Source organism: Cyprinodon tularosa, unplaced genomic scaffold, assembly GCF_016077235.1.
Source record: "Cyprinodon tularosa strain WSP-4 unplaced genomic scaffold, ASM1607723v1 ctg239, whole genome shotgun sequence".
Classification (NCBI taxonomy): domain Eukaryota; kingdom Metazoa; phylum Chordata; class Actinopteri; order Cyprinodontiformes; family Cyprinodontidae; genus Cyprinodon; species Cyprinodon tularosa.
In genome coordinates, this window is record NW_024038892.1 from 2,337,335 (window position 1) to 2,352,930 (window position 15,596).

A 15,596-nucleotide genomic window follows, 5' to 3' on the forward strand; every position below is an offset into this window, starting at 1 on the left:
GTAGGTAGCTCTACAAAAATGCATTGGAGTGATAATTAGCTTTACATCATTAAAAGGAAAAACTAAACAGCAAAACATGAATATTAAACGAACCTACAGCAGCCAAAGATGTCATAGAAGTCACCTTTTACTTTAACCTCAAGTGATTTACTAGTTTTAGAATAACAAACACCACTCTGGTCCTTTCCTTGGCATGTATAATGCCCAGCAAGATCCTTTCTATTTGCATTTATTGTTAGCACTGAGCCGTCATTTGGAAAAGAAAAATCTGAGTTTTGCCCTAACAACTGTCCATCTCTCTCCCAGGTAATTAAGCCATTTGATTCAGGTTTGTTGGATCAGTGACACATCTAAAAGTTACAGGTTACCGGCCCTTAGGAATTTTAAATTGACACTCAAGCTCTAGGGACTGTAACCTTCTCATCATTATGGGCCAATTATTATTAGGGATCTTTAACAACAGGTTTTTCAACTAATTTTCCCATTTAAAGTGTCCAGAATAGTCAAAGTACTAATTATGCACCATTATTTCGTTCAGATGTTTACATCATCCTTGTTACAATAGTTTTATTTGACCAACAGGTCAGCTGAGCAGTGCAACCAGCAGATATATCGCACTGACATTGCAGGTCAAATAATGTCATTCAAAAAGGATAGTTAAGTGAAATCAAATATCTGAGGCGAATTATGGTGTAATCTAGCTTCAGTTCCCCACCTCAGTCATTATCTGTGTCACTTATTTCCCCTGACTCAAAATGTGAATACCCATTACAGATTGGTCAGAGTTTGCAAGAGAGAATTCAGTTTCAGCACTGTTTTCTGAATAAATATGTTTTAAAAATAATTAACCCCAGGGAGAATAGACACATTCTGGCTTCTTGTATTGGTGCTGATTCCCTGAAATAAAAGATGAAAACTCACGATTAACAGTAAGGCTTTGTGAATTGCTGAGTCCGGACTTGACTGCTCTGGATCTATGCTGAGCTTGGCAGGTATATCGTCCAGCATCACTTGCAGTAAGTGAATTGATGTCGAGTCGTGGTCCCTCTTTATTCAGAGGTTGCTGGTCTTTGTACCAGATGATCTTCCACTCAGAGCCGGTCACTTCACATTTAAAGCTCAAAGCTTCACCTAGGAACAACTCTGGCCAGGCACTCTCCTTGTTTAGAGTGGGTGTAGGTAGCTCTACAAAAATTCATTGGAGTAATAATTAGCTTAAAATCACTAAAAGGAAGGAATAAGCAGCAAAACATAAATACTGAACACACCAACAGCAGCCAAAGATATCATAGAAGTCACCTTTTACTTTAACCTGAAGTGATTTACTAGTTTTAGAATAACAAACACCACTCTGGTCCTTTCCTTGGCATCTATAATGTCCAGCAAAATCCTTTCTATTTGCAGTTATTGTTAGCACTGAGCCGTCATTTGGAAAAGAAAAATCTGAGTTTTGCCCTAACGGCTGTCCATCTCTCTCCCAGATAAAGATCCAGTCAGAACCGCTCCTGACACTGCATGTTAGTTCTACTTTCTCAGAAGATGCTGCTCTTGAATTGCTTAAAGCTACAGTGTGTAATTTTTAGCGAAATCTAACGTCCAGACTGCAGACAGCAGCAACATGAACATCTCCCCCCCACCGCTTCTCCCCCCCAACAGTACGGCGAGCGTTACGGGACAAAATGTCTTCCACGACGTCCGCATCACCTATCTTCTCAAGTGATGAGGTTTGTTTACATAGATAATTTTACAGATAGTATTCTAAGGCATAATACTGCCATCTATTGTTCAGTACCGTCTCAGTTCATCTCTCTCAACTTGCCGTAGTTACTTTCGAGCGTAATGGGGGATCTCGCAATCGCTAGTTTGTTGGCTCTGCGCTGCCGTAGCGCAAAGATGTCTGCCTCCATGGCTGCGAGACCCGCTCCTGTGTAATTATAAATAACGAATTCTAAGGCAACGCAAATATTAAGGTTAAGAGGCTGAGCTCGTAGATGATGATAAATAACATAGTTATGTATAATATATTACATTTCTGACTGTATATCCCTGTAATTATTACACACTGTAGCTTTAAATGAGCCAGAATTAAGCTGTTTTTTTTTGGCACATCCAGAGTCCAATTATATCTTAATGTTTAAATAATATATTTTTACAAATTCAAACTACAGTGACTATGGTATAGAAAACAGGAAAAAAAGATATATAAAATCTATAAACTGCTAATAAAACTAATAGACTTGAAAGATAACTGTGATGACACACCTTCAATGCTCAGTTTAGGGAGCTAATTTTATTAAATATAGCTTAATGAAATTAGCCGCTAACCATATCTTAACTTTAGGGTTTATTTGGGGCAGCTTAGTGTGTCATTACCACAGCTATGAATGCTGATGCTGTGCCTCTTGATGAAACCACCTGATGGTAGCTGTAGAAACTGTGCCTTCAAAGAAGAGGACTTAAACAAAAACTCTCTACAGTTGAGATCAGGAAAATGTTTTAAATAGACACTTTCTGGCTTCTTGTATTGGTGCTGATTCCCTGAAATAAAAGATGAAAACTCACGATTAACAGTAAGGCTTTCGGAATTGCTGACTCCGGACTTGACTGCTCTGAATTTATGCTCAGCTTGGCAGGTATATCGTCCAGCATCACTTGCAGTAAGTGAATTGATGTCGAGTCGTGGTCCCTCTTTATTCAGAGGTTGTTGGTCTTTGTACCAGATGATCCTCCACTCAGAGCCGGTCAATTCACATTTAAAGGTCACAGCTTCACCTATGAACAACTCAGGCCAGGGACTCTGGTTTTTTAGAGTGGGTGTAGGTAGCTCTACAAAAATGCATTGGAGTGATAATTAGCTTTACATCATTAAAAGGAAAAACTAAACAGCAAAACATGAATATTAAACGAACCTACAGCAGCCAAAGATGTCATAGAAGTCACCTTTTACTTTAACCTCAAGTGATTTACTAGTTTTAGAATAACAAACACCACTCTGGTCCTTTCCTTGGCATGTATAATGCCCAGCAAGATCCTTTCTATTTGCATTTATTGTTAGCACTGAGCCGTCATTTGGAAAAGAAAAATCTGAGTTTTGCCCTAACAACTGTCCATCTCTCTCCCAGGTAAAGATCCAGTCAGAACCGCTACTGACACTGCATGTTAGTTCTACTTTCTCAGAAGATGCTGCTCTTGAATTTGCTTAAATGAGCCAGAATTAAGATGTTTTTATTTGCCACATCTAGAGTCCAATTATATCTTAATGTTTAAATATTATTTTTTTTTACAAACTCAAACTACAGTGACTATGGTAAAGAAAACAGAAAAAAAAAAGATATATAAAATCTATAAACTGCTAATAAAACTAATAGAGTTAAAAGTATGAAATTAGCCGCCAACCATATCTTAACTTTAGGCTTTATTTGGGGCAGCTTAGTGTGTAATTAGCACAGCTATGAATGCTGATGCTGTGCCTCTTGATGAAACCACCTGATGGTAGCTGTAGAAACTGTGCCTTCAAACAAGAGGACTTAAACAAAAACTCTACAGTTGAGATCAGGAAAATGTTTTAAATAGACACTTTCTGGCTTCTTGTTTTGGTGCTGATTCCCTGAAATAAAAGATGAAAACTCACGATTAACAGTAAGACTTTCTGAATTGCTGACTCCAGACTTGACTGCTCTGGATCTATGCTGGGCTTGGCAGGTATATCGTCCAGCATCACTTGCAGTAAGTGAATTGATGTCGAGTCGTGGTCCCTCTTTATTCAGAGGTTGTTGGTCTTTGTACCAGATGATCCTCCACTCAGAGCCGGTCACTTCACATTTAAAGCTCACAGCTTCTCCTATGAACAACCCTGGCCAGGTGCCCTCGTTTTTTAGAGTGGGTGTAGGTGGCTCTACAAAAATGCATTGGAGTGATAATTAGCTTAAAATTACTGAAAGGAAGGAATAAGCAGCAAAACACGAATACTGACCACACCAACAGCAGCCAAAGATGTCATAGAACTCACCTTTCACTTTAACCTCCAGTGATTTACTAGTTTTAGTATAACGAACACCACTCTGGTCCTTTCCTTGGCATGTACTGTATAATGCCCAGCAAGATCCTTTCTATTTGCATTTATTGTTAGCACTGAGCCGTCATTTGGAAAATCTAAATCTTAGTTTTGCCCTAACACCTGTCCATCTCTCTCCCAGGTAAAGATCCAGTCAGAACCGCTACTGACACTGCATGTTAGTTCTACTTTCTCAGAAGATGCTGCTCTTGAATTTGCTTAAATGAACCAGAATTAAGCTGTATTTCTTTGCCACATCCAGAGTCCAATTATATTTTAATTTTTAAATAATATATTTACAAATTCAAACTACAGTTCCTATTGTATAGAAAACAGAAAAAAAGATATATAAAATCTATAAACTGCTAATAAAACTAATAGAGTTGAAAGATAACTGTGATGACACACCTTCAATGCCCAGTTTAGGGAGCTAATTTTATTAAGTATAGCTTAATGAAATTAGCCACCAACCATATCTTAACTTTAGGGTTTATTTGGGGCAGCTTAGTGTGTCATTAGCACAGCTATGTATGCTGATGCTGTGCCTCTTGATGAAACCACCTGATGGTAGCTGTAGAAACTGTGCCTTCAAAGAAGAGGACTTAAACAAAAACTCTCTACAGTTGAGATCAGGAAAATGTTTTAAATAGACACTTTCTGGCTTCTTGTATTGGTGCTGATTCCCTGAAATAAAAGATGAAAACTCACGATTAACAGTAAGGCTTTCTGAATTGCTGACTCCAGACTTGACTGCTCTGGATGTATGCTGAGCTTGGCAGGTATATCCTCCAGCATCACTTGCAGTAAGTGAATAAATGTCGAGTCGTGGTCCCTCTTTATTCAGAAGTTGTTGGTCTTTGTACCAGATGATCTTCCACTCAGAGCCGGTCACTTCACATTTAAAGCTCACAGCTTCACCTATGAACAACTCTGGCCAGGGACTCTGGTTTTTTAGAGTGGGTGTAGGTAGCTCTACAAAAATGCATTGGAGTGATAATTAGCTTTACATCATTAAAAGGAAAAACTAAACAGCAAAACATGAATATTGAACGAACCAACAGCAGCCAAAGATGTCATAGAAGTCACCTTTTACTTTAACCTCAAGTGATTTACTAGTTTCAGTATAACAAACATCACTCTGGTCCTTTCCTTGGCATGTATAATGCCCAGCAAGATCCTTTCTATTTGCAGTTATTGTTAGCACTGAGCCGTCATTTGGAAAAGAAAAATCTGAGTTTTGCCCTAACGGCTGTCCATCTCTCTCCCAGGTAAAGATCCAGTCAGAACCGCTACTGACACTGCATGTTAGTTCTACTTTCTCAGAAGATGCTTCTCTCGAATTTGCTTAAATGAGCCAGAATTAAGATGTTTTTATTTGCCACATCTAGAGTCCAATTATATCTTAATGTTTAAATAACATTTTTTTACAAACTCAAACTACAGTGACTATCGTAAAGAAAACAGGAAAAAAAGATAAAAACGATATATAAAATCTATAAACTGCTAATAAAACTAATAGAGTTGAAAGATAACTGTGATGAAACACCTTCAATGCTCAGTTTAGGGAGCTAATTTTATTAAATATAGCTTAATGAAATGAGCTGCCAACCATATCTTAACTTTAGGGTTTATTTAGGGCAGCTTAGTGTGTCATTAGCACAGCTATGAATGCTGATGCTGTGCCTCTTGATGAAACGACCTGATGGTAGCTGTAGAAACTGTGCCTTCAAAGAAGAGGACTTAAACAAAAACTCTCTACTGTTGAGATCAGGAAAATGTTTTAAATAGACACTTTCTGGCTTCTTGTATTGGTGCTGATTCCCTGAAATAAAATATGAAAACTCACGATTAACAGTAAGGCTTTCTGAATTGCTGACTCTGGACTTGACTGCTCTGAATTTATGCTCAGCTTGGCAGGTATATCGTCCAGCATCACTTGCAGTAAGTGAATTGATGTCGAGTCGTGGTCCCTCTTTATTCAGAGGTTGTTGGTCTTTGTACCAGATGATCCTCCACTCAGAGCCGGTCAATTCACATTTAAAGGTCACAGCTTCACCTATGAACAACTCAGGCCAGGGACTCTGGTTTTTTAGAGTGGGTGTAGGTAGCTCTACAAAAATGCATTGGAGTGATAATTAGCTTTACATCATTAAAAGGAAAAACTAAACAGCAAAACATGAATATTAAACGAACCTACAGCAGCCAAAGATGTCATAGAAGTCACCTTTTACTTTAACCTCAAGTGATTTACTAGTTTTAGAATAACAAACACCACTCTGGTCCTTTCCTTGGCATGTATAATGCCCAGCAAGATCCTTTCTATTTGCATTTATTGTTAGCACTGAGCCGTCATTTGGAAAAGAAAAATCTGAGTTTTGCCCTAACAACTGTCCATCTCTCTCCCAGGTAATTAAGCCATTTGATTCAGGTTTGTTGGATCAGTGACACATCTAAAAGTTACAGGTTACCGGCCCTTAGGAATTTTAAATTGACACTCAAGCTCTAGGGACTGTAACCTTCTCATCATTATGGGCCAATTATTATTAGGGATCTTTAACAACAGGTTTTTCAACTAATTTTCCCATTTAAAGTGTCCAGAATAGTCAAAGTACTAATTATGCACCATTATTTCGTTCAGATGTTTACATCATCCTTGTTACAATAGTTTTATTTGACCAACAGGTCAGCTGAGCAGTGCAACCAGCAGATATATCGCACTGACATTGCAGGTCAAATAATGTCATTCAAAAAGGATAGTTAAGTGAAATCAAATATCTGAGGCGAATTATGGTGTAATCTAGCTTCAGTTCCCCACCTCAGTCATTATCTGTGTCACTTATTTCCCCTGACTCAAAATGTGAATACCCATTACAGATTGGTCAGAGTTTGCAAGAGAGAATTCAGTTTCAGCACTGTTTTCTGAATAAATATGTTTTAAAAATAATTAACCCCAGGGAGAATAGACACATTCTGGCTTCTTGTATTGGTGCTGATTCCCTGAAATAAAAGATGAAAACTCACGATTAACAGTAAGGCTTTGTGAATTGCTGAGTCCGGACTTGACTGCTCTGGATCTATGCTGAGCTTGGCAGGTATATCGTCCAGCATCACTTGCAGTAAGTGAATTGATGTCGAGTCGTGGTCCCTCTTTATTCAGAGGTTGCTGGTCTTTGTACCAGATGATCTTCCACTCAGAGCCGGTCACTTCACATTTAAAGCTCAAAGCTTCACCTAGGAACAACTCTGGCCAGGCACTCTCCTTGTTTAGAGTGGGTGTAGGTAGCTCTACAAAAATTCATTGGAGTAATAATTAGCTTAAAATCACTAAAAGGAAGGAATAAGCAGCAAAACATAAATACTGAACACACCAACAGCAGCCAAAGATATCATAGAAGTCACCTTTTACTTTAACCTGAAGTGATTTACTAGTTTTAGAATAACAAACACCACTCTGGTCCTTTCCTTGGCATCTATAATGTCCAGCAAAATCCTTTCTATTTGCAGTTATTGTTAGCACTGAGCCGTCATTTGGAAAAGAAAAATCTGAGTTTTGCCCTAACGGCTGTCCATCTCTCTCCCAGATAAAGATCCAGTCAGAACCGCTCCTGACACTGCATGTTAGTTCTACTTTCTCAGAAGATGCTGCTCTTGAATTGCTTAAAGCTACAGTGTGTAATTTTTAGCGAAATCTAACGTCCAGACTGCAGACAGCAGCAACATGAACATCTCCCCCCCACCGCTTCTCCCCCCCAACAGTACGGCGAGCGTTACGGGACAAAATGTCTTCCACGACGTCCGCATCACCTATCTTCTCAAGTGATGAGGTTTGTTTACATAGATAATTTTACAGATAGTATTCTAAGGCATAATACTGCCATCTATTGTTCAGTACCGTCTCAGTTCATCTCTCTCAACTTGCCGTAGTTACTTTCGAGCGTAATGGGGGATCTCGCAATCGCTAGTTTGTTGGCTCTGCGCTGCCGTAGCGCAAAGATGTCTGCCTCCATGGCTGCGAGACCCGCTCCTGTGTAATTATAAATAACGAATTCTAAGGCAACGCAAATATTAAGGTTAAGAGGCTGAGCTCGTAGATGATGATAAATAACATAGTTATGTATAATATATTACATTTCTGACTGTATATCCCTGTAATTATTACACACTGTAGCTTTAAATGAGCCAGAATTAAGCTGTTTTTTTTTGGCACATCCAGAGTCCAATTATATCTTAATGTTTAAATAATATATTTTTACAAATTCAAACTACAGTGACTATGGTATAGAAAACAGGAAAAAAAGATATATAAAATCTATAAACTGCTAATAAAACTAATAGACTTGAAAGATAACTGTGATGACACACCTTCAATGCTCAGTTTAGGGAGCTAATTTTATTAAATATAGCTTAATGAAATTAGCCGCTAACCATATCTTAACTTTAGGGTTTATTTGGGGCAGCTTAGTGTGTCATTACCACAGCTATGAATGCTGATGCTGTGCCTCTTGATGAAACCACCTGATGGTAGCTGTAGAAACTGTGCCTTCAAAGAAGAGGACTTAAACAAAAACTCTCTACAGTTGAGATCAGGAAAATGTTTTAAATAGACACTTTCTGGCTTCTTGTATTGGTGCTGATTCCCTGAAATAAAAGATGAAAACTCACGATTAACAGTAAGGCTTTCGGAATTGCTGACTCCGGACTTGACTGCTCTGAATTTATGCTCAGCTTGGCAGGTATATCGTCCAGCATCACTTGCAGTAAGTGAATTGATGTCGAGTCGTGGTCCCTCTTTATTCAGAGGTTGTTGGTCTTTGTACCAGATGATCCTCCACTCAGAGCCGGTCAATTCACATTTAAAGGTCACAGCTTCACCTATGAACAACTCAGGCCAGGGACTCTGGTTTTTTAGAGTGGGTGTAGGTAGCTCTACAAAAATGCATTGGAGTGATAATTAGCTTTACATCATTAAAAGGAAAAACTAAACAGCAAAACATGAATATTAAACGAACCTACAGCAGCCAAAGATGTCATAGAAGTCACCTTTTACTTTAACCTCAAGTGATTTACTAGTTTTAGAATAACAAACACCACTCTGGTCCTTTCCTTGGCATGTATAATGCCCAGCAAGATCCTTTCTATTTGCATTTATTGTTAGCACTGAGCCGTCATTTGGAAAAGAAAAATCTGAGTTTTGCCCTAACAACTGTCCATCTCTCTCCCAGGTAAAGATCCAGTCAGAACCGCTACTGACACTGCATGTTAGTTCTACTTTCTCAGAAGATGCTGCTCTTGAATTTGCTTAAATGAGCCAGAATTAAGATGTTTTTATTTGCCACATCTAGAGTCCAATTATATCTTAATGTTTAAATATTATTTTTTTTTACAAACTCAAACTACAGTGACTATGGTAAAGAAAACAGAAAAAAAAAAGATATATAAAATCTATAAACTGCTAATAAAACTAATAGAGTTAAAAGTATGAAATTAGCCGCCAACCATATCTTAACTTTAGGCTTTATTTGGGGCAGCTTAGTGTGTAATTAGCACAGCTATGAATGCTGATGCTGTGCCTCTTGATGAAACCACCTGATGGTAGCTGTAGAAACTGTGCCTTCAAACAAGAGGACTTAAACAAAAACTCTACAGTTGAGATCAGGAAAATGTTTTAAATAGACACTTTCTGGCTTCTTGTTTTGGTGCTGATTCCCTGAAATAAAAGATGAAAACTCACGATTAACAGTAAGACTTTCTGAATTGCTGACTCCAGACTTGACTGCTCTGGATCTATGCTGGGCTTGGCAGGTATATCGTCCAGCATCACTTGCAGTAAGTGAATTGATGTCGAGTCGTGGTCCCTCTTTATTCAGAGGTTGTTGGTCTTTGTACCAGATGATCCTCCACTCAGAGCCGGTCACTTCACATTTAAAGCTCACAGCTTCTCCTATGAACAACCCTGGCCAGGTGCCCTCGTTTTTTAGAGTGGGTGTAGGTGGCTCTACAAAAATGCATTGGAGTGATAATTAGCTTAAAATTACTGAAAGGAAGGAATAAGCAGCAAAACACGAATACTGACCACACCAACAGCAGCCAAAGATGTCATAGAACTCACCTTTCACTTTAACCTCCAGTGATTTACTAGTTTTAGTATAACGAACACCACTCTGGTCCTTTCCTTGGCATGTACTGTATAATGCCCAGCAAGATCCTTTCTATTTGCATTTATTGTTAGCACTGAGCCGTCATTTGGAAAATCTAAATCTTAGTTTTGCCCTAACACCTGTCCATCTCTCTCCCAGGTAAAGATCCAGTCAGAACCGCTACTGACACTGCATGTTAGTTCTACTTTCTCAGAAGATGCTGCTCTTGAATTTGCTTAAATGAACCAGAATTAAGCTGTATTTCTTTGCCACATCCAGAGTCCAATTATATTTTAATTTTTAAATAATATATTTACAAATTCAAACTACAGTTCCTATTGTATAGAAAACAGAAAAAAAGATATATAAAATCTATAAACTGCTAATAAAACTAATAGAGTTGAAAGATAACTGTGATGACACACCTTCAATGCCCAGTTTAGGGAGCTAATTTTATTAAGTATAGCTTAATGAAATTAGCCACCAACCATATCTTAACTTTAGGGTTTATTTGGGGCAGCTTAGTGTGTCATTAGCACAGCTATGTATGCTGATGCTGTGCCTCTTGATGAAACCACCTGATGGTAGCTGTAGAAACTGTGCCTTCAAAGAAGAGGACTTAAACAAAAACTCTCTACAGTTGAGATCAGGAAAATGTTTTAAATAGACACTTTCTGGCTTCTTGTATTGGTGCTGATTCCCTGAAATAAAAGATGAAAACTCACGATTAACAGTAAGGCTTTCTGAATTGCTGACTCCAGACTTGACTGCTCTGGATGTATGCTGAGCTTGGCAGGTATATCCTCCAGCATCACTTGCAGTAAGTGAATAAATGTCGAGTCGTGGTCCCTCTTTATTCAGAAGTTGTTGGTCTTTGTACCAGATGATCTTCCACTCAGAGCCGGTCACTTCACATTTAAAGCTCACAGCTTCACCTATGAACAACTCTGGCCAGGGACTCTGGTTTTTTAGAGTGGGTGTAGGTAGCTCTACAAAAATGCATTGGAGTGATAATTAGCTTTACATCATTAAAAGGAAAAACTAAACAGCAAAACATGAATATTGAACGAACCAACAGCAGCCAAAGATGTCATAGAAGTCACCTTTTACTTTAACCTCAAGTGATTTACTAGTTTCAGTATAACAAACATCACTCTGGTCCTTTCCTTGGCATGTATAATGCCCAGCAAGATCCTTTCTATTTGCAGTTATTGTTAGCACTGAGCCGTCATTTGGAAAAGAAAAATCTGAGTTTTGCCCTAACGGCTGTCCATCTCTCTCCCAGGTAAAGATCCAGTCAGAACCGCTACTGACACTGCATGTTAGTTCTACTTTCTCAGAAGATGCTTCTCTCGAATTTGCTTAAATGAGCCAGAATTAAGATGTTTTTATTTGCCACATCTAGAGTCCAATTATATCTTAATGTTTAAATAACATTTTTTTACAAACTCAAACTACAGTGACTATCGTAAAGAAAACAGGAAAAAAAGATAAAAACGATATATAAAATCTATAAACTGCTAATAAAACTAATAGAGTTGAAAGATAACTGTGATGAAACACCTTCAATGCTCAGTTTAGGGAGCTAATTTTATTAAATATAGCTTAATGAAATGAGCTGCCAACCATATCTTAACTTTAGGGTTTATTTAGGGCAGCTTAGTGTGTCATTAGCACAGCTATGAATGCTGATGCTGTGCCTCTTGATGAAACGACCTGATGGTAGCTGTAGAAACTGTGCCTTCAAAGAAGAGGACTTAAACAAAAACTCTCTACTGTTGAGATCAGGAAAATGTTTTAAATAGACACTTTCTGGCTTCTTGTATTGGTGCTGATTCCCTGAAATAAAATATGAAAACTCACGATTAACAGTAAGGCTTTCTGAATTGCTGACTCTGGACTTGACTGCTCTGGATGTATGCTGAGCTTGGCAGGTATATCCTCCAGCATCACTTGCAGTAAGTGAATTGATGTCGAGTCGTGGTCCCTCTTTATTCAGAAGTTGTTGGTCTTTGTACCAGATGATCTTCCACTCAGAGCCGGTCACTTCACATTTAAAACTCACAGCTTCTCCTATGAACAACTCTGGCCAGGGACTCTCTTTTTTTAGAGTGGGTGTAGGTAGCTCTACAAAAATGCATTGCAGTGATAATTAGCTTTAAATCACTAAAAGGAAAGACTAAACAGCAAAACATGAATACTGACCACACCAACAGCAGCCAAAGATGTCATAGAACTCACCTTTTACTTTAACCTCCAGTGATTTACTAGGTTTAGTCAAACGAACACCACTCTGGTCCTTTCCTTGGCATGTATAATGCCCAGCAAGATCCTTTCTATTTGCAGTTATTGTTAGCACTGAGCCGTCATTTGGAAAAGAAAAATCTGAGTTTTGCCCTAACGGCTGTCCATCTCTCTCCCAGGTAAAGATCCAGTCAGAACCGCTACTGACACTGCATCTTAGTACTACTTTCTCAGACGTAAAGACGTCTAAATTAACTGAAGTTAGCACCAGTTCAGGCTCAGGAGGTTCTGAAAATGAAGAAAAAGGATTAAACAAAGACGTCAGAAGATGCTGGTCTTGAATTTGCTTAAATAAGCCAGAATTAATCTGTATTTTTCGCCACATTCTGAGTCTGATCATGTGTTAAAATTTACTTAATATATATTCAAATTAAAACTACAGTGACTATGGTATAGAAGCCAGAAAAAAAGATATGTAAAATATATAAACTGATAAAACTAATATAGACTTTAAAAATAGCACTGATGACACATTTTCAATACCCAGCTTAGAGAGATAATTTCCTGTGTTATTCCTATGTATCGCAACATTTCCGCCAATTTAGCACCATAATTGTTTTTTTTTTGTTTTTTTTACATACTTTTTTAATACACATTCTTAAGATGATATTTTATTTTGAAAAACTTAGCAATTTAAAACTTGAAAAATCTCCTCTTTAATAAAAGGAGCCAGTGTGAAAATATTACCATAGGCAGGTGTTGGAATAGTGGTGGTTTGATCTAATGAAGAGAAGAAAAGAGAGGAGAGATTAAAGTTGAATTTAGTACTAGGTTCTCATTTCATTTTTTTTTAAAGATTTTATAGATGATATATGTTGCATTTCAAAATTTGAATCCACTAAATAAGTGAGAAATTAAGTTGGATTGCATAAGGATTAACAAATTAACTTAAAATGGTGTAATTCATACATTATTATAAAATGGGATTTCTATCAATGATCAATTTTAGTTGTCATGCAATTGTACTTTCCCACAAAATGTGTTCTTTGTACTTAGCCCATGCCTTAGAGGACCAGTGAGCAGCTTTTTGCACAAAGCGTCCGGTGACTAACACTCAGGGACCCAGAGTGGCAGTCTGTGCTTCAAACTGAGGTTCTTGCAGCCTCTCCTGAACAAACTCACCCTGTTTTTTAACCACCAAGCTAACGCTGCCTGAGACTTCATGCCAGTACTGGCACCAGAACCACCATCTCCCATATAAAAGACAAATTCTGACACAACCAACACAATTTAGTACATGGAAAAACTAATGTACCTTCTGTTAAAAATTATGACTGCAAAACACATGACAACTAATAGCCTACTTCATGCTTCTCATGTTTACTTCCTGAGAATGGCGTTGGTCAGATTGTTAGTTAAATTATCCCAATAAAGTAGTTCAGGATATCAGAAGAAAGTGCAAGCATGTTTGGAAGTTTAGATTAACAGAACAATGGTGGGAAGCTGTTTTAAGAAAGATAATGTTAGACGGAAATGGCAGCCAACTATCAGAACAATACAATATGGTTAATCAATGTGTAGGCTCATTTAAGATTTTTCTTCCTACCATTTTCATCCTGAGCTGCACAGACAGCAGTCAAACCTTTTAAATCACATGAGAAAAAAAATTAGTAATAAATAAAATATGCATAAACTTTATAAACCTTTGAAGATATAAAGGATGTTGTTTCAAAGATTGAAACACTTACATATAAGCGCGAAGACCCGTGGAAGCAACATTTTCCATTGAGCTTCACATGTGGAGGTTGTGTTACTGAGTTGAGTAATTTAACTGCCAGGCAATGAGGCGCAGTAAAAGGAAATAAGCTTGCAGTCGAGAAGGTGTACAAAAAAAAATTCTGATCTCACCTCAGGATAGCAAATTTCCTCTTACTCTGACATCTGCTGTTCTTTTTTTTTTTTTAAGACCAATTCTGTTGCTTTAGCAACGTTTCCTGTCGGTGAACCACACTGAAAAGTTTGAGTGTTAAACATGCTGATTTGTTCCTAAAACCCGACAGAGAATTTGAGGAATTGAAAGAACAGTTGTTTTGGTGATTTTGATGCTGAATTCATCCTTTCTTAATATGAGAGAAACAGGTTGAGGGGAGACAAAGGTGGAACAATAAAAAAAAAGTTTTTTTCTAAAATAAGAATTGAAATATGAGCTGCATTATCAATTCCTCCTAAAGGAAACAATTTGCATTGACTGTGATATAAAGGATGGAAAGCAAAACCTTTTCTAAAAGCAATCTGAGTACAGTTTGCAGATATACTCTGGTTGCGTCCCTGCAACTTATTTAGGCATGTAAGCGGAAATGACTGCCTGCTTTTAAGCTCTTTCTATAACCACAAACTGCTCTTCATATTTTTTTGATGACCAGAATATAGAACCCACAACTTCAACTTCAAAGAAAACTCTGCTTATCTCTTAGTTTATTTAAGAATAAACATATTATTTTAAGTGTTGATGTATAGTAAAGTAAGCTATAATTATGTTGTTGTGTGAGGTTTGTTTGACTGCTGCTAAAGTTATTTACAAAAAAAAAAAAACACTTCCTGTCTGTCTAGGCGCAAGGATGCAGCAAGTTTCCGTTCCTCTGTCATTCTACAAAATGATCAAATCTACCACAAGGCGTCAGTATCTCACAGGAAATCACTTGGTGGGTTATGCATTCTAGAAGGAATTTTCAATCTGAGCCACCTGCTAATGCTATTCATAGCAAGTATTATAATTTATAATATATTTCACACCTTTAAACATAGATCAGTTTGTTGTGATAAGGAATCTTGATGAATTAATTATAATCTATTAACTACATTGCCACACAGCGTTAGCAGTCCAATATTCTCTGCCTGCTGCTTTAATAAACAGTTAAGTCATTTTAAAAGTAAATTTATACCAAATGACATAATATTCTATTTAATCAAAATATGTTAAATTATATTGTTTAATGTAAAAAAAGCAGAACAAGTTAAAGCTGTTTTTTTTTAACTATTCCAGTTAATGAAAACTGCTTTCAGGGCATTAATAATGACAAACCAAATGAGTAAAGCATAAATTGTTTGCTTTTAGCCTGCTGTGAGACAAGGGAAGGGTGCAAACACCATGTAAATAAATT

At 37.5% G+C, this 15,596-nt stretch overlaps 1 protein-coding gene across 1 annotated transcript in view; it reads right to left on the reverse strand.

Annotated features, from left to right (window-relative positions):
• Positions 1-15,382, reverse strand: part of LOC119784994 (hemicentin-1) — a 25,561-nt gene extending 10,179 nt beyond the window's left edge. The window contains exons 1-13 of the mRNA XM_038287339.1: positions 14,184-15,382; positions 14,042-14,077; positions 13,183-13,215; positions 12,433-12,723; positions 12,055-12,318; positions 10,917-11,180; positions 9,786-10,049; positions 8,717-8,980; positions 7,004-7,339; positions 5,901-6,164; positions 4,763-5,026; positions 2,563-2,826; positions 922-1,185 (exon numbers count right to left, since the gene is read on the reverse strand). Coding sequence (XP_038143267.1) covers positions 922-1,185; positions 2,563-2,826; positions 4,763-5,026; positions 5,901-6,164; positions 7,004-7,339; positions 8,717-8,980; positions 9,786-10,049; positions 10,917-11,180; positions 12,055-12,318; positions 12,433-12,723; positions 13,183-13,215; positions 14,042-14,077; positions 14,184-14,214 — 2,839 coding nt within the window. The 5' untranslated portion in view covers positions 14,215-15,382. The remainder of the gene's footprint in view (positions 1-921; positions 1,186-2,562; positions 2,827-4,762; positions 5,027-5,900; positions 6,165-7,003; positions 7,340-8,716; positions 8,981-9,785; positions 10,050-10,916; positions 11,181-12,054; positions 12,319-12,432; positions 12,724-13,182; positions 13,216-14,041; positions 14,078-14,183) is intronic.
• Positions 15,383-15,596: the final 214 nt, after the last annotated feature.